Below are 21,977 nucleotides of genomic sequence, written 5' to 3' on the forward strand. Positions count from 1 at the left end.
ACTTCATATGCCACTAGTGAACGGGGGAGTGAGAGCCGCCAATCAAGCCAGGATGGGCCTGTACAGGCCACAAGAGAGTGAAGAAGCAGCAAGGCTAAGGGATTATGCTATAGAAGGAAGGGTGCAACATGTAATGCCCTTGTAATAGTAAGAGATATAATGGTGATGCGAGTGTGCCTGCCCACACGATACAGGAAATTAAGAGACAAAGAAAACCCAGCATACAGCGCTAAAATGTGTGTATGTGTCCATTTTAGACACAAGGATGCATTTTGCCCCCCAAAAAATCACCAAAAACACAAGTACTGTGAATAACATAAGCTCATTTTGTGTTGACGCATTCTGTTTTTGCGTTCCCACTTAATTTTGCAGCAAATGTAGCAACAAAACCCTTCATATAGAAGAGTACTAGTTATCTAGTTATACATGCTCAGTTCGCTGACAATGTGTGTTTAAGCAACTAACTCTCCAAATTAATCAAGAGACCTGTAAGCTTCTAATATACAAGCTGAGACTCGGGTGTGCTGTCGGAGTTGGCATGATTGTTTTAACTTCAGTGTAAAAGTCTGACAAACTTTAATATGCGGATATTTGGTATTAGAAGCTTACAGGTCTCTTGATTAATTTCAGAACTTATTAAAATTGTAAAGCAAAAAGAAGTGCGACGCAAATGGAGTGAGAAAGCAAAGGAAAAAGAATAGAATGCAAATATGGAAAGATAGATGGAACGGCAGAGGAAGAAGTAACAAATAGGTGGAAAGCAAAGAAAAAGGATGGAATGAAGGGGAAAAGTAAGGACAAGAGGATGCTGAAAAGAAAAAATTGAAAAAGGATGAAAGAATGCGAATAAGAAAACCTAGAAAGGAAATGAAATAGGAATTTAGGGAAGAACGGTCTTCACTTTCAAGCACTCGTGTTTGTGGCAGCATCCACCTTGCGTGAGCGAGCAGGGGCGCGCAGGGGACATGTGTTTGTAATTAACGTGGCCACGCCACTGCTCACTCCTGTAAGGTGGATGCCGCCACAAGCACGAGTGCTTGAAAAGTGAAGACCGATTGCTAAAGGCCCTCTCCTAGTGCAGCGCATGTGCGCTGCCTACTCGAGACCTAAAAAGGAGACATTACTATGGAAATTACGTGATTGCGTGTAGGTGTACTATCATCACAAACGTAATGTATAACAAGATTAACAGTGATGCCGAAAACTTGAACAACACATGATAACACACCAAACGAATAAAAGTTTCACCGACATAGCAGAGAACAAAAAGGGTAGCTTCTGGAAACCTGAACAGAAAGCCCAAAAAAATAAAAAGTGTGCACAAACACAAATGCAGAAAGGAGAAAGTCTACAAGTGATATAGGAAAGCTCTGTGGGTCATAGTACCACACGAAGAGGAGGGACATACAAGAACAAATAACAACTTAGAATCAAGGCTTTACAAAGGGCATTCGAAGTTACCAATTAAAAGCGATGGACGGGACGTAATCCCACAGAGTGAACACAGCATGACTCAAACAGAGAGCACCTGTGCTGTTTAGGTGAGAAAAATACAAATTCTTGCCCAGAGGCGATGGAAGCAAGGCCTGTAAAATACCTGACCCCCATCCCCTGCAGAGAATACTATCTGTGCCGCACAACTGTAGGCCTACCATGTTCCCAATGACACTAAGAACACTCCGGACAAAAACTTGTGTAGAAAACTTTATTTTAACTTGAAAAACATATAAAAACAAGGTAGGTTTCGGGTAGGAGTCTAAAGCTGCAGTACAGCTTCAACCTGTCAGAAAGGAACCGAACAGCGCAGAAGACAGTATGTAGTCCAGTACAGCGCAGAAGACTGTATATAGTCCCGTACAGTGCAGATGACAGTATATCGTCTAGTACAGCGCAGGGGACAGTATATAGTCCAGTACAGCGCAGAGGACAGTATGTAGTCCACTACAGCGCAGAGGACAGTATGTAGTCCAGTACAGCGCAGAGGACAGTATATAGTCCAGTACAGTGCACAGTAAGTAGGACTGTCTAATGTCCACAGTACAGACACACGGCTAGTCCTCGGGGTCAGGCTTCTTGTGCTTCTTTCGCTGTTTCGGAGGGTGCTCCTTTGTCTGGGTCTCTGTTGTCTCCTCTAAGCTAGATAGCTTTTTCTTCAGTTTGTCCAACGGCAGGTTCGTGGTTGGCTGGGACCTCCTCTGGCCACCTCTCCGTGCTGGGGGAGTCCTTCCGATGCCCTGCTCTGCCATGGCCTTCATCAACTCTTCCTGTTTCTTTTCGACTGCATCTTCCCGGCTCCAGATCAGGATGTTAACACCTGGGTGCAAGAGGAAAGATATCAGTGGGACTGAGTCAGCAAACACCACAACCACAGGCAGCAAAACATCCACGTGCCCACACATACTACATCCACAGGAACTGCACACATAGGAACCAGAGTAGTTTTCAAGTTCGAATATTTTAAGGATGTATATTCTATGAGTAATTCTGTCATCAAGCACCTGGGCTCAGACTAGAATCCTCATTTTCAATTGAAATCTGTAATTGCACAACCTGATGTGGGTAGAGGATGTGGTCTAACGGCTAGAGAGGACAACCTCGAAACTGGGGAACCGAGTTCGCGTCTCAGCAGGGACGTTCAAGATCCTGTGATTCGGGGCAAATCACTTAATCTCCCCGTGCCTAATAAAATGAATGTGTCCGTCTGTAACGCAACTGGTTCCCATGTAATGCACTCTGATTCCCAATACCTTCGGGTCGAGTTTGCGCTACATAAAACAAAAAAATAAAAATTAAAAAAAACTGACACCCAAAATTCACCCCACCATAGACAACATATTCAGATTGTATTTTACCTAGCATTGTGTAGCCTTGTGTAGTGTAATGTCTTTGCCTGCTAACCCTCCACCCCGAAAGGGAGCTAGGAGTCGCTGCATGTGAATTTATAAACGAATCAAATTGCAAAACGACTTCAGTTCAGAAAGTCTTTTGTGGCATGAATCTATTGTAGTTTCATGTGTTGTAAGGAATATGCTACTTACCAGTATGCATCTGTTCTTGGCATGAAGGGCTGCTGACATTCATATCTGTGCATAGATCGCCGCCTAGTGTTGGGTCCGGATGATTGCACATTGTTGTCCTGGAAGAGTCTTCGAAGTATCACGAGATAGGTGGCTCCTCCCCTGGACTACAGTGCGCATGGGCATCCTCTCCATCCCCAGATTGTTTTTCGCCATTGTGGCAGAGATGGAGTGTAATACTGAAAGTGATGACCATGCCTGAAAATGCTTCTGAGAGCTGCAGCTGCGACAGGCACCGGGGAGGAGGGCGGGCGATATGAATGTCAGCAGCCCTTCATGCCAAGAACAGATGCATACTGGTAAGTAGCATATTCCGTTCGAGGCATGAGGGCTGCTGAATTCATATCTGTGCATAGAATAAATAGCAGTTACCTCCTTACCGGCGGGTGCCCGTGCCAGCTGCAGCAGTTTGAAAGAGAGTTCTGAGAACAGCCTGACCTACAGCAGCTTGCTGTTTGGAGTGTACATCCACGCAGTAGTGTTTGGTAAATGTATGTATGGTGGTCCATGTGGCTGCTCTACATATGTCTTCTAGAGGAATATTACCCAGGAAAGCCATGGAGGCCCCCAATTTGCGTGTGGAATGCGCTCTAGGGGGAACTGTTAGTGTGCGTTTAGCTTTTTGATAACAGATCTGGATACATTTGACAATCCACCTGACTATTCCTGATTTGGAGATAGGGTTGCCTTTATGTTGTGGAGAGAATGCAACAAATAGCTGTTTAGTTTTTCGAAAGTCTTTCATCCTGTCGATGTAATACAGGAGAGCTCTTTTGACATCTAAGGTGTGCAGTGCCCTGTCTGCCACCAAATCTGGGTAGGAAAGAATACAGGCAGTTCTATGTTCTGATTGATGTGGAACTGCAAAACCACTTTGGGCATGAATTTAGGGTTGGTGCGAAGCACCACTCTATTTGCATGGATCTGCAGGTAGGGTTCTTGAATTGTGAGGGCTTGCAGCTCACTGACCCTCCGCAGGGAAGTAATAGCGATTAGGAAGGCCACCTTCCAGGTAAGGAACTGAATTTCACAGGAGTGGAGTGGCTCAAAGGGTGGCCCCATGAGTCTGGTGAGAACGATATTTAAGTTCCAGACTGGTGAAGGGGGGTGTCTGGGAGGGATGACCCTTTTAAGTCCTTCCAAAAAGGCCTTAATGGCAGGTACCCTAAAAACGGAAAGGTGCTGCCTGTTTTGAAGGTAAGCGGCTATAGCCGCCAGATGGATCCTGATGGAGTTGTACGCCAGGTTGCATTGGTACAGATGTAGCAAGTAACATATAATGTTTTGCGTAGATGCGTCCAACGGGTTAATGTTATTGTTGGAGCAGTAAATAACAAACCGCTTCCATTTGGCTGCATAGCATGCCCTGGTAGTCGGTCGTCTTGCCTCTTTGATGATGTCCATACATTCAGGAGGCAAGTTCAGGTATCCAAACTCTATGACCTCAGGAGCCAAATCGCAAGGTTCAGCTGTTGTGGATCTGGGTGCTGAATGTCGCCATGGCTCTGCGTGAGGAGGCTGGGAGTGAGGCGCAGCCGCTCGTGAGGCACCACTGAAAGTTCCAGGAACGTGGTGTACCAAGCTTGGCGTGCCCACGTTGGAGCAACCAGGATGAGAGTCATGGAGTGCTGCCGCAGTTTGCGCGCCACCAGAGGTATGAGGGGGGCTGGCGGAAAAGCGTACGCAAATCTGCCTGACCAGTTCATCCATATCGCATTGCCCTGAGACTGCGGGTGTGGGAACCTGGCGGCGAAGCTTGGGCATTTTGCGTTCTCGCTTGTGGCGAACAGGTCGATGTTTGGATGACCCCACCGTTGGAAGTATGGATGGAGTACTGACGGGTGGATCTCCCACTCGTGCATTTGATGACTGTGCCTGCTGAGCAGGCATTTGGTTGTCGACACCTGGGAGATGCTCCGCCATGAGGAAGATGTCCTCTGAATGGCCCACTTCCATATGCTCTGGGCTAGGTGAGACAGCTGCGGGGAGTGCGTGTCCCCCTGCTTCTGGATGTAATACATGGCGGTCATGTTGTCCGTCCGGACTAACACGACCTTGTTGCACAGGTGCAACTTGAATGCCTTCAGTGCCATGAAGATCGCCATGAGTTCCAACACATTGATGTGCATCTTCTGCTGTTGCGTTGTCCATAGTCCCTGCACTGTGTGGTGGAGGACATGCGCTCCCCAACCCTGGAGAGATGCGTCCGTTGTTAGTACTATTTGTGGGACAGGCTCTTGGAACGGTCGTCCCCTGCAAAGGTTTTGTGGGTTCCACCAATGCAGAGAGTTGTAAGCACGACCGGTCACCAACACTAGGTCTTTCAGATGGCCATGAGCCTGGTTCCACTGACGGGCTAAGCATTCCTGAAGGGGACGCATGTGCAGCCTCGCGTGCGGGACTATGAAAATGCAGGACGCCATCATACCGATCAGTTGCATGAAAACTTGCGCTGGGAGGGATTGCTGAGGTTGGAACCTCCGGATGAGCGCTTGCATGCTGTGGACTCTGGCTGCGGCCGGCTGCGCCGTGGCCGACTGGGTGTCTATTGACGCCCCCAGGTACTGTTGCACATGGGCTGGTTGCAGGTGAGACTTCGCGTAGTTGAGAGAGAACCCCAGACCGTGAAGGAGTGAATGGTCCGCGACATGTCGTGGCCGCACTGTACGGCAGACCTTGCCTGCACGAGCCAGTCGTCCAGGTAGGGATACATGTGAATACCTTCTCTGCGCAGGTGTGCCGTCAAGGTCGCCAAGCACTTGGTGAAAACCCTGGGAGCAGTAGTGACCCCGAATGGCAGAACCCTGAATTGGTAATGCTGACCGTTGACTGTGAACCTGAGATATTTCCTGTGACTCGGGTGAATGGGAATGTGGAAATATGCATCCTTGAGATCCAGGGTGGCTAGAAAGTCGCCCTGACGCAGCAGTGGCAGGACTTGCTGCAAAGTGAGCATGTGAAAGTGCTCCGAGAGGATGTATTGGTTGAGGGGTCTGAGGTCCAGAATGGGCCTTAGGGATCCATCCTTTTTTGGAATCAAGAAGTACAGGGAGTACACCCCTGCACCCCTTTCTGCGGCAGGCAAGAGTTCTATGGCTCCTTTTTGCAGCATGGAGAGAACTTCTTGCTGCAATAAGTGCGAGTGCTCTGCGGACATAGGACGGCTTCTTGGGGGTATGTTGGGGGGGGTGGAGGTCAGTCCTAGACAATAGCCGTAACGGATAAGTTGTCTCACCCACCTGTCTGTTGTGATGTTTTCCCAGAGTGGCAGGAACTGCTGGAGTCTCCCCCCGACAGGTGTTAGATGGTCGGGGGGCAGTGACAAGAAGTCACTGTTTGTTGGGAGTGGAGGACCTGGCGTTGTTACTGCCACGGCCTCTCCCCTTGGCGCTGATCCCACGGTATCCACCTCTGGTGTTTTTAGTGTATGTAGACGTTGCCCTTGCCGTACTGTGAGTGCTGTTGAGCTTGCCTTCTTGTTGCTCCCCTGTTACCGGAGCGACGGAAGGAACCGCTCCGAAACTGCTGTGACTGGAGAGCCCCCATGGACTTTGCGGTCTCAGTGTCTTTTTTCATCTTTTCTAGTGTTGTGTCAACATCGGGTCCAAACAGGAAGTCCGGGTTAACCGGCTGATTAAGAAGAGTAGTCTGGATCTCAGGTTTAAACCCTGAGATGCGCAGCCATGCATGGCGCCGCAGCATTACACTGGTATTGATTGCTCGAGCAGCAGTGTCCGCTGCGTCCAATGCGCACTTGATGGATGCATTGGAGATCAGTTTACCCTCTTGTATAACCATTTCCACAGCCTCTCTGTACATATCAGGCATGTGCTGCATTAATTGTTCCAGGGTGTCATAGTGCGCCCTGTCATACCTAGCCAACAGGGCCTGTGTATTGGCTATTCTCCAAGTGTTAGCGGCCTGCGCCGCCACCCTCTTCCCAGATGCTTCAAAGATTTTGGACTCTTTGTCCGGAGGGGGGGCGTCCCCTGTTGATTGAGAGTTAGCCCTTTTGCGTGCGTTAGCCACAACAAGGGAGTCCAAGGGGAGCTGGCCTTTGATGTAGGTGGGGTCCACTGGTGCAGGCCTGTATTTCTTGTCGATTCTTGGGTTGATAACCCTGGCTTTGGATGGCTCCTTGAAAATAGCTGTGGCATGCTTGAGGACCCCCTTAAGCATGGGCAGGGTCTTGGTGGAGCGTTCGGACGTGGAGAAGGTGTCGAATAGGAAGTCTTCATCCACTGGCTCAGCATGCATCTCGACGTCATGATTGAGGGCTGCGCGCTCAATCAATGCATTGAATGCTGCAGTGTCCTCTGTCGGAGATTGTTTGACAGTATAGGACTGAGAGTCTGGAGTAGTCTGCGGGTCATCAGGGTCATCGCCTTGATCCCCTGCCCCTGACCATTGATTTGAGACCTCCTGATCAGTGTCAGTATTGTAAGTGAAGCCCATTTGGCTATAGTCTGCAGTTAAGTCCTCCTCACTCTGTGTTGGAGAATGAGCAGTATGCTGCGAGTAGTCCTGAAGATGTTCCACAAGAACCGGAGAGGTGGCGGAGTCCATCTTCCTCTTGAGGGGAATTTTGTAACCCTCTAAAGGATGTTCGGGCGCAATCTTCCGCTTGTGAATGGTAAGCCTGCCCGACTCAGAGTTATGTTATGTTATGTTATGGGAATTTGTATAGCGCGCGGCTGCCCCAGCCAAGGGGCGTCCCGGCGCTGCGAGCTGACCAGAATGCAGAGTGAAGGTGCACAGAGAAAACAGATTATTGGAAAAGATGGGTTTTGATGGCCTTGAGAGTCAATGAACAGTTTTGTCTGGTTGTCGTAAGAAGGCTCTTGATAGACGACCTGTGCATGGGAGGACACCCTCGCCATCTTGGAAGCCTCTTGAGTTTTTGGGCGTGCCGTTGGTGGAAGGCCAAACTTAAGTGGCGTCGACTCAGCCTGTTTCGAACCGGAAGCGCCTGCTTCGAGTTTCTTCGAGGCCTGTGTAGGCCGCTCCGTGGAGCGCGTCGACTCGAACTCTTTGCGCGGTGCGCCTCCGTCTTTGGGCGTCGACGATGTTTTCGGGACGTCCTTGGTTGTGGCTTCGACCCTCTTCGCCAGCCCAACCTTGAGCCCCGAGAGGGGTGACTGGCCTTTCCCGAGCGGAAGCCCCTTGCCCTTCTCGCCATGTGACGTGGTCGAGGCCTGCACCGACGCTGAGGCCTTCGAGGCGACGGTCCTGGTGGTAGAGCCCGGCCTCGAGGTTCCAGCTTTGGCGCCGACAGATACCTTCGGCGTCGAAGGATTGATGACGGGCTTCGAGGAGTGCGTCGACGTCGAACCGACCACCATTTTGAGTAGTTTCGGTTTTGATTTCTGTTCCATCTGTTTCGGTTTCGATTTCACGGAATCGACCGATGGCTCCTTTGAAGGGGTCTTAGCCTGGCCATGGCACGGGGCTGTAGACCGAATGGAAGGATCTTGGCTAAGGCCTTTCGGCGATGCCTCGACCGGAGCCGGAGAGGGCTGAGTGTCAATGACGGGCCCTGGAACTACGGGCGGACTCGGTTCACCACCGGAGTCGTCATCAACGACCGCAAGGGCCTGATCGTCGTCCCCTACCTCGACGACGTCTTGGTCGTGGACGAACTCCTCATCCGGCTCGTCCACTTCGAAATTGGAGTCTTGCTCCGACGCCGGTTCCGACATTTCTTCGGGAACATCATCTTCCGCCTCTTCCTCATCCTGGAAGAGTTCCTCGTCCCCGGCATCAAAGATGTCCGCAGGTGCTGGAGCAGACTGTTGGGCCGACTGCCTCGCCGCGCGTCGAAGTTTGATAGTTTTCTTCGATCGGAACCTGGAGCATGCGAAACATTTTGACTCGTCGTGGTCGGGGACAAACAGGTATTGCACACTGGGTGCACTTCTAAGTTCGAGTATTTGGAGTTACACACAGGACACCGCTTAAACGGAGTCCGTTCCATCGTCGATGTAGTCTGGGCCTGAGTCGTCGAGAGAATGTTGACTTTTCGACGCCGATCGAAGAATCGAAGGGGCCAGGCACCGAACGAAACAATACCGACGCTAAGAAAGCCTTTTGGCCTTAGGGATAGAAAGTTTATGAGTTATTGAACTGGAGTTAAGATTTGACATCCAAACCCAATGGCGGAAAAAAACAATCTGGGGATGGAGAGGATGCCCATGCGCACTGTAGTCCAGGGGAGGAGCCACCTATCTCGTGATACTTCGAAGACTCTTCCAGGACAACAATGTGCAATCATCCGGACCCAACACTAGGCGGCGATCTATGCACAGATATGAATTCAGCAGCCCTCATGCCTCGAACATCAGCTTCAAAGCCGATTAGCTGACCAACACCTCCCCATTGAAGGACTCCTGGTGGCCTGCATAACTGGGACCCTCTCCCACTCTCACAGACCACGCCGTGCGGCCAAGCCTAGGGATCTAAGGTCTTGGTGGATCACTTGACCCGGTTCATAAGTTCATAGGTAGTAACCACGGTAAAGCCACTGGAGCATATGTCCTCTTTGTGGCTTTGTAAAGCTGTGCCCTCCTGCCCAGTTAGCTTTTCTCTGACCTGCTCTATGTCTTCTCCCCTAGTGGGCACGACCATCTGTAGCTCCCTTTGAGCCACTACCCCGTTAACAATAGTGAATTCACACCAAGCACTGCTCTGTTGAAAAGAGGCAGTTCCCAGTTGTGCAGCTACTCTGAATGAGGGCGGCTCCTGTGACAGTGAAATTGGGGAAGAGGACTGGTTTACCTAAACACTTGTGGACAAATTGCTTCCGGGCTCACTTAAGGTCTGTCTGGATTCCTGGGGGCGCTAGAGAACCCGCAGCAAGATGGCTGCACTTTAGTGCAGTTCTGCTGGTAGAGGTCACAGTCCGACATTTATCCAGCACACAACCCAGCATCATGCATGATATCCAGGCGTGAAGGATCGCCCACGGTCTGGCGAGTCAGGTGCTGCATTTCGGGCACGAACGGTGGTGCATTAGCGTGGAAAATGACTGGCGAAACGGAGCACAGCGAGTGAATCTTTGAGACAATATGGCGCCCGCTGTGCTTCACTAGAGAGAGTGCTCTGCCTGACTGCTGACGCGTGTGAAGACATGGAGGACACTGCCACGTGTGTTGTGCCAGTGGACAAGTTTGGCCAGCCGAGGGAAGGAGAGTGCCGGTTGATGGGAGAGCAGCGGAGTGGCCTACATCTGTGTGACGGATGCTCAGGATGATTGGTCTGGTAGCTCCTGCGGGCATCGTTGCAGCCAACGTGGTGCTTTGAGACAGAGGACTCGGTGTTGTGCAGGCATTACACTTGGCACTCCACACCGACTATCTGCAGATAAAAGGAGCTGCGGTTAGTTAGCTGCTAAATTAGGAGAGGCTGGAACGCAGCTGTGCTGGAGGAAGGTGAGGCGGCAAGATGCTACCTGCACTGCGGATACTGCTTCTGCCACGGATATTCAATGAAGCTAGAATACGACTCGGTATAGGAGTCCCATAACAAAGTCCCTGGGCCTCGCACAAAAGTGGTGAGCCGACAGGACTTGAGGTGTAGATGGAACTCTGGTGGGGGACCCTTCATCGCCTATTATGGATTGGCAAACTGTATTGTCCGTACTGGAGAGAAACTGAGGAGCAATCGGACACGACCATTGTGGCTCTACCGGACACGACCATCGTGGAGCTACCGGACACGACCATTGCGGGTGCGGGAAATCCCTAGCGAAAGTCGCTAACTTCTGTCCCTTCCTGCAACTTATAGACCGCCACGCGATTCCTGGGGGAAGGAGAATGCGAATGCACATCGTGCCATGGGGAAAACTGATAAACACCAATCGAGGTTGATGTTAGAAGCCCGTCGATCCACATCAACTCAACAGCATTCGTTCTCGGGCACTGAGCAGCACCCTGCGATCAGTGGTGGTTCCACTTTAAAGAGCACGCTACAGGCAAAGCAACAAAGCCTGCGGTCGATTGATGGCAAGATCGAAGCATTAAATCTACGGATGGACCGCAATGCAGCAAAAATGGACAAGAAGGGCACTCTCATCACGGAAGCTGAACACCGCATTTCCACTTCTTAGGACCGCCTGAGTTCATTCCAAACTAAATGCTCGATTATGGGAAAAACACTAGCCGTTATCCAGGCAAAAAAATGAGGCCTTGGAAGCGTGCTCACGCAGGAACAATCTCCGTATCACAGGCATTACTGAGTCCATGAATACTGGTAAACTGGAGCAATAAGTGGAAACCATGCTCAAGGAGATGTTTGGTGCAGAACATTTCTCCACAGTGCTAATAGTTGAACACGCCCATATGTCTCTTGCGAAGTTGCTAAATTACCGAGACCGTGATACAGCACTACCGCTGGCGCGAGAGGCGAGCGTCACATCATATCAAGGGAATAAGGTGACACTGCATCCGGATTTCACAATGCCGGTGCAGACGGCACAGAGGGAGTTTTTACCAGTAAAGAAAAAGTTGCAGAAAATGAATGTGCAACATGCAACGATATACCCTGCCCAGCATAAGAGCAAGCCAAAAAGTGTCATAACCCCCAATGAAGCAATGTCCTTTATCAAAAAGATGGAACACCTGACCTTGAGCGCACAGCTGGCGATATAGCTGTAGTCGCGCTTCTACTTCCACGCAACTCTACAAACAAAGCGGCCGCCATCTGGGCAGGCGTGCACTCGGACCACGCCCCCGGTGAGGCCACACCCACTCTTTTCAGGGATAAATGTGCACGTACAGGAAGCGCAGCGGACGAGCGCAGCGGGAGCGCCGTTTGCGCGCCGAAGGCGCGCCTAAGGCAAGCCCGTCTGCGCCCGTCATCGCCAAGACATCGCCTCTCGCCAGTCCCCCTGCACAAAATCCCTCACATCGACTCAGCTATGACAGAGATCATCTCCATGCACTAAAAGCCAAAACTAGATGCAACAAGCTCGAAGGTCACCTCGGACAAACTGCACTTCATTGTGAGTCCTGTAATTTTGCTACGCCCCTGCCCAGCCTGGTAAGTGGTACAGCAGCGATACCTAAGCTGCCCTCCCTCCGGGTTCTGCAACTGAATGTTAGATCCCTCGTAAAGCACCATGCAGAAGTCAACACTCTCATTATGGACGAAAACCCAGATATTCTATTCATATGTGAAACCTGGCTCCATAACGACCAAACCAGCATTTTAAATCTCACGCTGCCTAACGGTTTCTCTATAAAACTGGTTAATAGAGACTCTAGAGGCGGTGGAATAGCCGTTGTATACCGAACCGCATACAACTGCTCCTTCACCAAAGAGGAAATCTGGGGCTGCGAATGCGCACGCTTCAAGATTGCCACTTGCCCGCAATTCACTCTCTCTGGCCTTTACATCTATCGGCCTCCAGGTCCCTCCGCCAGATTTATTGAGGAACTCTTGGAACTTGCTCACACCTTGACAGTCTCTTCCCCCAACTTCACCATCTTGGGTGATCTCAATCTCCACTTCGACGCCACCACAGACCCCACTATCAAAAACCTGCTAGCCGACATCACGGCCTTGCAGTTAAACCCCTTGGTTCATTCCCCCACCCACACTGCTGGGCACATACTAGATCCCGTTTTCTCTAATCTACCGGAAGTCACGGCTGATCCCCCTGAACCCATGGGCTGGACTGATCACTTTCTTGTTAAATTAACTATTATGGCAAAAAAAACGCCCCCCAAAGCTACGGCCAACTCCAGCCACAAACGACCATGGCACAAACTCATCTCCGGAGACCTCATCAACCACCTAGGTGAATTCCACCTCCCCGATGAGAATAGGGATATTAATACAGTTTACGCCGCCTTCCACGAATGGATAGTCAAAGGGCTTGATGCCTTAATTCCGCCCAAATGGACTAAAACCCGCAGTTCCCCCTCCAACCCATGGTACAATGACTCGCTCAAAATTTTACGGAAAGAGTGCAAAAAAGCCGAACGCGAGTGGAGGAAAGAATACTTAGACACTAACAAAACCCTCTACCTATCTAAACTGGACTGTGAGGTGACAAGGACAAGTGATGCAACAGTTAATTGTGGCTGATCGCCTGCACTGTTTTAACTCAACATAGGTTCTCTGGGACTAATACTATGTGTTATTTGCTATACGCTTTGCTGCATTGGCTTGTTATAGATGGGTCAATAAGTCTGATATGATTAACACGGCATATCAGAAGAGTGGGAGATACTACTACATAGAGGCCACTTGAACGTTGGGGTAAGCAGAGGTCAGTGAGATGTTGCCCTGATCGCCTCCAACCTCTTGGGGGACCCCTTCGTGGTAGCACTCCGGATGTATGCGATTTATGTGGCATGCGTTTGCATGCAGCCTCAACTTCGCAATTGGAGTAGTATTCATGTGTTCAACTGTTTACATGGAAAATTCTTTGCATGAGTGGGATGCTCAGGTGAGTGGGTTTTGAGTTTGGGTTAAGAAATTGTTCTGCCAGGAAACATGCTGACTATTGTAAATGTTTCACTGTCACAGTAACACTAATAAGGCGATTCGCACTACTCGAGCCTCCTTCTACGCAAAGGAAATCGAACGCAGCTCCAACCCCACCAAAACCATCTTCAACTTAGTCCAAAACCTCCAGAAAATCCCCAATCCAGGCTCATGCATCACCTCCCTGAAACAATGCGAGGACCTTGCCACCTTTTTTACTGAAAAGGTGAGGAAGATCTATGCGTCCTTTCCACAAGACGATGCCACGCCCACTAACACCCCCCATTCGACGGCAGAGACATCAAAACTGCTAAGAATACCCGACATATCCCTCGACGACCTCGCTAAACTATGTAGACAGGTCAAGTCTGGTTCCCCAGCAGACCCCATGCGACCGTCCAAATTCTTGGAATCACTTGACTTCTTTCTCCCCCCGCTTGCCAAACTACTCAATCTCTCCTTTTCCTCAGCGGTGGTCCCCACCTGTTGGAAATCTGCTTGGGTTTCACCCATCATTAAAAAACCCACATTGGACCCCAATAAACCAGAAAATTTCCGGCCTATTTCCCTGCTCCCCTGGACGTCAAAACTGGCTGAAGCTCATGTCAACAAAATACTATCCCATCACATGCAGCAAAACCATGTCCTGGACCCTTCCCAAAACGGCTTCAGGCCAGGTCACAGCACTGAGTCGGCTCTGCTGACCACTACGGAGCACCTTCGATGTATCCTAGACGCCGGTCAAAGTGCCGCGCTGATCCTGTTGGATCTCAGCGCGGCCTTTGACACGGTCTCACACAACATCTTGCTGAAACGACTTGAGGCCATTGGGATTGGCGAATTAGCCCTTGAATGGTTCCAGTCCTTCTTAAAAGACAGGTCCTTTCAAGTTTCAGCCCCCCCCTACATCTCTCAACCCCACTCCATCGGGCAAGGGGTCCCCCAGGGGTCGGCGCTTAGCCCATCCCTATTTAACCTATACGTTCAGCCTCTCGCAGTGGTAGCAAAAGAGTGGGACCTTACGCTGGTGTCATACGCTGACGACACACAGCTGGTCATCACACTCTCAGAAGGTCCATCACCTTCGGCAACCAAATTCAGAGATGGCCTCGCAGCAGTCGCACAGTGGATGACACTCAACTGCCTGCAGCTAAACGCCGGGAAAACGGAGGTCCTCCTCCTGGGAAAAAACCCCACCCTTTGGAACCATCATTGGTGGCCCTCTGTGCTTGGCCCCACCCCCGTGCCAAAAGAAGTCGTCAAAAACCTAGGTGTCTGGCTCGACCCCTCACTTAACTTTCAGTCCCACACAAAGAAAGTGGCAGCCACGTGTGTGGGTCTCATGAGGAGCCTCAACCCCATACTTGGATTCTTTGACTCCAAAACCCGTCAACTCATTATGCAAGCTATGATTCTCGCCCGGCTGGATTATGCCAATGTCCTACTCTTGGGGGCAAACAAAGCTGAACTAGCAAGACTGCAGCGTATCCAGAACTCGGCCGCCAGAGCAGTGGTTGGTCTCCCACGCAGGTGCTCTGCCAGAGCCACCATTCGCAATTTGCACTGGCTGCCAATTGAATCTCTGATCCAATTTAAAACCCTGACCATGGCATTCAACATTCTCAAATCTGATTGCCCTGAACTCCTGCGCCCACTTCTGGTACCATACACGCCCCAGCGCAACTTGCGCTCTCTGGGACAACACTTCGTGATGGTCCCCCGAACTAAGCTCTGTAGACAGGGTGGACGTTCCTTCAAAGTCTTAGGAGCTAAGCTATGGAACTCCCTACCTCCGCACATCCGTGCCCAAACTAATCTGATCGCTTTCCGAAAGGTACTCAAGACCCATCTCTTCTCTGCCATCTAATTCCTCTGTTGGTTCCCCCCTCCCCTCAGGTACTGGTTAGGTCAGCGCCGGGACGCTCCGTTGCTGGGGCAGCTGTTTGCGCTTTAACAAATAAATAACATAACATAACATAACATAACATAAGGATCATCAAGTCACTGACAATGATGATATAACAGTATAGAACTATATCTCGAGAACACTTACTACCCGGAGATCTGAGGACTGCTGGACTGTGAGGTGACAAGGACAAGTGATGCAACAGTTAATTGTGGCTGATCGCCTGCACTGTTTTAACTCAACATAGGTTCTCTGGGACTAATACTATGTGTTATTTGCTATACGCTTTGCTGCATTGGCTTGTTATAGATGGGTCAATAAGTCTGATATGATTAACACGGCATATCAGAAGAGTGGGAGATACTACTACATAGAGGCCACTTGAACGTTGGGGTAAGCAGAGGTCAGTGAGATGTTGCCCTGATCGCCTCCAACCTCTTGGGGGACCCCTTCGTGGTAGCACTCCGGATGTATGCGATTTATGTGGCATGCGTTTGCATGCAGCCTCAACTTCGCAATTGGAGTAGTATTCATGTGTTCAACTGTTTACATGGAAAATTCTTTGCATGAGTGGGATGCTCAGGTGAGTGGGTTTTGAGTTTGGGTTAAGAAATTGTTCTGCCAGGAAACATGCTGACTATTGTAAATGTTTCACTGTCACAGTAACACTAATACACTATATCATGATTGATAGTGGCTTAAGGTACAACCAATGCCTCATCAATGTTATCGCTAGGCCACATGACATGGATCACATGGAATGTGCAGGGCCTTAATAATAAGAAAAAAACTAGGCAGGTGTTAGAGTATCTAAAGCGACATGGTGTCCAGGTGGCACTATTACAAGAGACATCTCACACGCAGCACAGACTGTGCTGTAGCCACAAAATGGGCTGGGGTGAGAGTGGCGTCCTGGTCCTCGAGGGGTGTAATGGTTCCAATTTTAAAAAAGTCCCTTTCACACTCACCCATTCAGAGATGGATGATCAGGGGTGATAAATCATTATACAGGGATGACTGTATCGCACTTTGGTCACCATCGTTAATGTGTCAGGCCTTAATATAGATGACCCCGAATCTTGTACCACTATTTGGGACCGACTACATAAGCTGCAGTCCTCCACGGTCATTTGGGGGAGAGGGATTTTAACACCCAGTTAGACCCACATATGGATCGTTTGGCAATAGTGAGAGGGGCGGGTAGTCATGCCACAGAAGTACTGAAGGCGGGTATGTGGGAGGGCTACATCATTGATATTTGGAGGGTTCAGACCCTGAGAACAGGGAAGGCACTTACCACTCATCGGTTCATGACTCATGGTCCCGACTGGACTATTGGCTGGTAACGAGGGAGGTGAGTGCGTCGACAGTCGATGTCCGGCACCTACCCAAGACACTGTTGGATCATGCCTGGTTCTGCTGGCTGCAACTATCCCTAAACACGACCCACCACAGTTCCAGTGAAGATTATAGGTGTTGGACCAGGTCTTCAAGGAGGTTGTGAGAGTGGCAATTGTGGACTACTTTCATGCTAACATTGGATCTGTACATATTAATGCCACGATAGGGAGGCCTTGAATAGACAATTAGAGGTGTATGTATAGGTTTATAGGCCGGAGTCCTCGAGTCCATCCGTTTCAGTCTTAAGAACACAGAATCAGTAATATTGTAACTAGAGAGGACGTAGGAAACCGATGCAAAACAGGACATACTGGCCGAGATACAGGAAAGGGTCCCAAAGTACAATGAGACAGCAGAACAGGAAGCTCAGCAAAGGTCGCGACGATTGAAAGCTACAGCTTACGACGAAGGGGGAAGGCCAGGCCACAACCTAGCTGATAAAATTAAGGAACCTTGGGCACGGCTGCATGTAGTCGAGGTGACTAATGAAGAGGGGGCATCATGCAATGACACACCAGGCATCATTAACACCTTTGTTAGTTATTATGAGCATATGTATGCTGATCGCAAGTCAGCAACAGAGGTGGAAACGGCGCTGTAACTTGACGATATCGTACTAGAGTGACTATCCCAAAGTCACAGGGAATTCCTGGCACACCCTGTTACCATGGAATAAATTAAAGACGCTATTAGCGCACTGCCGAATCGGAAAGCGATTGGATTTAATGGCCTGCCAGGGGATTTTTACAAGAAATATCTTAATCTACTGGCCCCACACCTACACACCATGTATACAGAAGCATACCAACAACAGACTCTTCCATCAACTCTCAGGGAGGCGCTTATAGTCACGCTGTTAAAGCCCGATAAACCCCCTGAAATGTGTGACTCGTACAGACCGTTGTCCCTCATAAATAAAGACTTGCCGTGCGACTTCAGCTCCTGTTGCCGACCATGGTCGTCCCAGACCAATTCGGCTTTATGCCAGTGCAATCTACAATGCATAATTTGCACACCGTATTTGCGGACCTACACCAAGCTCCCAGCTGCGGTGGTCCTCCTGGACGCCGCTAATGCTTTTAACTTCATCCAATGGCGATTCATGTTCGAAATAATCCATCAGGTGGGAGTCTGCCGTGCCTTAATCTGCTGGATGCAGATTATAAACAGGCCCGGTCACTAGGGTGAAAGTGAATTGGCACATGCCTAAGAACTTCCTGATTTATAGAGGTACGTGTCAGGGATGTCGACTGTCGCCTCTCCTATTTACAAAAGCCCTGGAGCCCTTGGTGTGTATACTGCGACAGCGACATGCCAATGCAGCATTGCTCTTTCGGCAGCATCCTCTGGCCTTCTCTCTATACACCGAAATGGTGCTATACGTGAGAGATCCTAGCTCTTACTTGGAACCCTTGATACGGGAATATATACGGTATGAGTGGCACTCGGGACTTGGTATGAACTGGTCGAAATCGACAATACTTCCCTTGATGAGATACACCGTGCCGCACATAATGGAATATCCCTTTGGTTGGAGCGATGACCCTATAAAATATCTGGGGATGTGTGCGCACAGGGACCCAAGTCTGGTCATAAGTTGCAATTATGGTAGAGCAGTCTCGATACTTGAAGAAAATGTATCGAGGTGGATTAGAATCCCACTATCCCTTGCGGACAGAATAGCACTTATGAAAAGGGTGGTGTTACCAAAATGTTTGTATTTGTTCATGAATATTGCTATATTACTGACACAGAACTTCTTCCACACGCGACGCTCACACCTAATTAGATCGGCATGGACCAGGAAGCAGCCTAGAATTAGCGGATATACAATGACCCTGCCGTACAATCAAGGTGGTATTGCAGCCCCAGACATGCGACTATATTATCTCTGTGGAAGAACACACTTTGTCCATTATTGGTGCCGCCCGCCGAAACACACCCTGCACATTGCAGTTGAAAGTGACAAGGTGTATCTGTGCCCTTAAGCGCAACAATCCCACATGCCAACACCTGTTCGTCGCAGAGGGAGATAGACACAGTGCAGTATACCACACAAGCGTGGAAAATGATGGGAAAAAGGCGCAAGTCGAGCCCCTTTATGCACAGCCTTACCACTTGAACACCATTCCGCAGTGTCAGTGTCAAGGGAGTCTGGGTCGCTGGCAATTTTGAAGGAAGCAGGGTTGAACACACTGGGTGATATGTTCCTTGCAAGGACCTTTATAGCCGCCTTAGATTTACTCAGGGGGTTCCACCACACCCCCATGCTCGGTTTTATTAATAGTATGCCACGGGCAGTACTCCGTACTCTCTACCCGCGGTTTCCTGCAGAGCCGCAATCAATGGGGGAACTACAACTATTGCTTACAACTGACACACGTAAACACTTCACATGGTTCTATAATGCGTCCCAAATAGACCGACAACCGATTTCACTGCGCCCGCTTGAGAAATGGAACAGCATAATCAACGTCCAGCTCATCACACGGGCACCTTAACTTCAAATTGAAATCTTAGACTGATTAATTTCAAACATCTGCATCAAATGTACTGTATAGATATATACTTTTGTGGAATGCCTGATGCAGATTTCATGCATTTAGCGTGAGGTTGCTCGAGGGTACATAAATACTGGGAGCAAGTGACACCACGGTCTCCAGGATGGTTATGGAAACAGTAGAGTGTGCAAACAAACACTGGCTAACAGACATGGCGTACCGTCATGTCCAACTTGAGGGCTATTCTGAGGAACTCCTCCAGGCCTTCCGTCCGAGGGGGTCTATGGTCCCCCTTCATTGCGTAACTGCTAACCATGCAGAAGGAGCAGGACTGATGTGGTAACCTGGTGTATTTCATGTAACAACTTGAACAGCTGTTCACGCTGCACGTACCATGCGGATGGATGTGATCGATATACTGTGATGATGCATTGTTGGTACTGCCAATGTTTGTTGTGATGTTCTATATATGAAAATGCATGAATGAATAATAAAAAATGTTCTGTCCAGGCCCCTCATAGCTAAAGTTTCTTACCTATCCTCAAACGGGGGAGGAGGATTTGTGTGTGTGGGTGGGGAGGGGTGTTTTGCAGGTGTAAGTGTGCATCACCGTTTGACATGAATGATGGGATCCATATAGGCGCTGTGTGCAAACTTACTAGACTTTAAGGATCACAGTGGACAATAAATTGGAAGGAAGACACTAATCTTTCTTCCTGATCAAGTGCAGCATGAAGAAGGAGGTTAACTGTGATCACCTGTCCCTTGTAGGTAAGGTTAACATCAGCCAGAATACCCAGACTTTTCACCCTGTTCACAGTGTCCGTCTCCTTCCTTTTACATCAGCAGCTGTCCGTGTCCCTCCTTTAACCCTGCAGCTGTCTGTGTCCCTCCTTTCCACCTGCAGCTGTCTGTGTCCCTCCTTTCCACCTGCAGCTGTCTATGTCCCTCCTTTACCCCTGCAGCTGTCTGTGTCTCCTTCCCTTTACACCAGCAGCTGTCCGTGTCCTTCCCTTTATACCAGCAGCTGTCCGTGTCCTTCCCTTTCCACCAGCAGCTGTCCGTGTCCTTCCCTTTATACCAGCAGCTGTCCTCCTCCTTCCCTTTACACCAGCAGTTGTCGGTCTCTTCCCTTTCCACCAGCAGCTGTCTGTGTCCTTCCCTTTATACCAGCAGCTGTCCGTGTCCTTCCCTTTATACCAGCAGCTGTCCGTGTCCTTCCCTTTATACCAGCAGCTGTCCGTGTCCTTCCCTTTACACCAGCAGCTGTCCGTGTCCTTCCCTTTACACCAGCAGCTGTTCGTGCCCTTCCCTTTAGACCCGCAGCTGTCCGTATTGGGTTGAAGTTGATAGCATCAGTGATGTTTGAAAAGGTTTGTCTGTCTAGAAAGATTCCTCTCACCCTGCTCCAAGTGGATATTAATAATGGTATCTGCAGCACTCTGTCCCTTCAGGACAGTGCCCGTCACCAGCTCACTTGCCTGCTCTGTGGGATGCAAGGCTTCTGCATAGTACTGGAGAGCCCCAAGCCCTGCTGCTTAGTGAGGTGGACAGTCTTGCAAGCCTCGGAGGGTTCACCTCTTTCACTAGCATGAGACCTAAAAGCTGCTCTCGAAGGTCAGCGGGGCACCCAAAGTACCCCCCACTTTCATAGAGTACCCACGCTGTTAGGAATTGGCACTGGCCACAGAATAACCAATGGTGTAGGAACTGGCAGCCTTCCTGTATCCTATGCTGGGTACTGCTTATGTGCTCCTCCCTGTGTAAAAGTCAGTCCATTCTCCTGTAACCAGACTCTTAGCTCCATCATGTCTCATCCATTCTTCTGTAACCAGGGACCTTCATATTCATCATGTCTACTACATGTATGGAGATCGATCGGCTAGGACTAGGACACACACGCCAAAAGGCTGCCCGAAAGGGGAATGGATAGAAAAGAAGAATTTTGAGAAGGAGGATAAACCAAATTGCCCAGATGAAGTCCCTATGAGGGATGAAACGCGTAGGCTGGGTCTGTTTTAAGTGTGATAGAATTGGATACTTAATAAAAAAGAACTTTATGGAAAAGGACACCTGACTCCATTCCCTCAATGTCTAGTTAGTCCGTTCTTCTGTGAACGCTTTGAGGAATCTTGTACGTGTGTGTATGGTTGTGGTCAAGCGCGAGGTGTGTGGGTAAGCCTCCCCGTGTAAAAGTTAGTCCATTCTCCTGTTAACAGACTTCCTTACCTCCTCATGTCTAGTTAGTCCATTCTTCTGCAAGTGGGGTCCTTCATCTTCATCATGTCTAGGTCATGCACTGAGGATCCTGTACGTGTGTGTGTGTGTGTGTGTGTGTGTGTGTGTGTGTATGGTTGTGGGAGGTGTGTGGTTAAGCCTGACAACGTGGATCGTGGAGTTCATTAGACGTCACATGCAAGCACCCTGTGAAATAGTGGCTGCTTGTGGAAGACTGAGACTCAAGGCTCAGAACGTCTCTTGGGGGCTGAAAACGTTGGCTGGCAAAAATGGCTGCAATAAATGGTTTCAATCCATGTTAATTCGAAAGAAAAATAATAATAAAGGCTCAACGGAAACTAACTGCAAAACTTGAATATTTGTGTC

At 49.5% G+C, this 21,977-nt stretch overlaps 1 protein-coding gene across 2 annotated transcripts in view; it reads right to left on the reverse strand.

Moving 5' to 3' along the window:
- Positions 1-1,691: 1,691 nt before the first annotated feature.
- DDB2 (damage specific DNA binding protein 2) overlaps positions 1,692-21,977 on the reverse strand; it is a 123,002-nt gene continuing 102,716 nt past the window's right edge. For both annotated transcript variants that reach the window (XM_086959714.1, XM_086959715.1), the window contains exon 11: positions 1,692-2,314. In XM_086959714.1, the coding sequence (XP_086815840.1) occupies positions 2,052-2,314 (263 nt within the window). In that variant the 3' untranslated portion in view covers positions 1,692-2,051. The remainder of the gene's footprint in view (positions 2,315-21,977) is intronic.

This window comes from Lissotriton vulgaris, chromosome 2_2, assembly GCF_964263255.1.
Source record: "Lissotriton vulgaris chromosome 2_2, aLisVul1.2, whole genome shotgun sequence".
NCBI lineage: Eukaryota > Metazoa > Chordata > Amphibia > Caudata > Salamandridae > Lissotriton > Lissotriton vulgaris.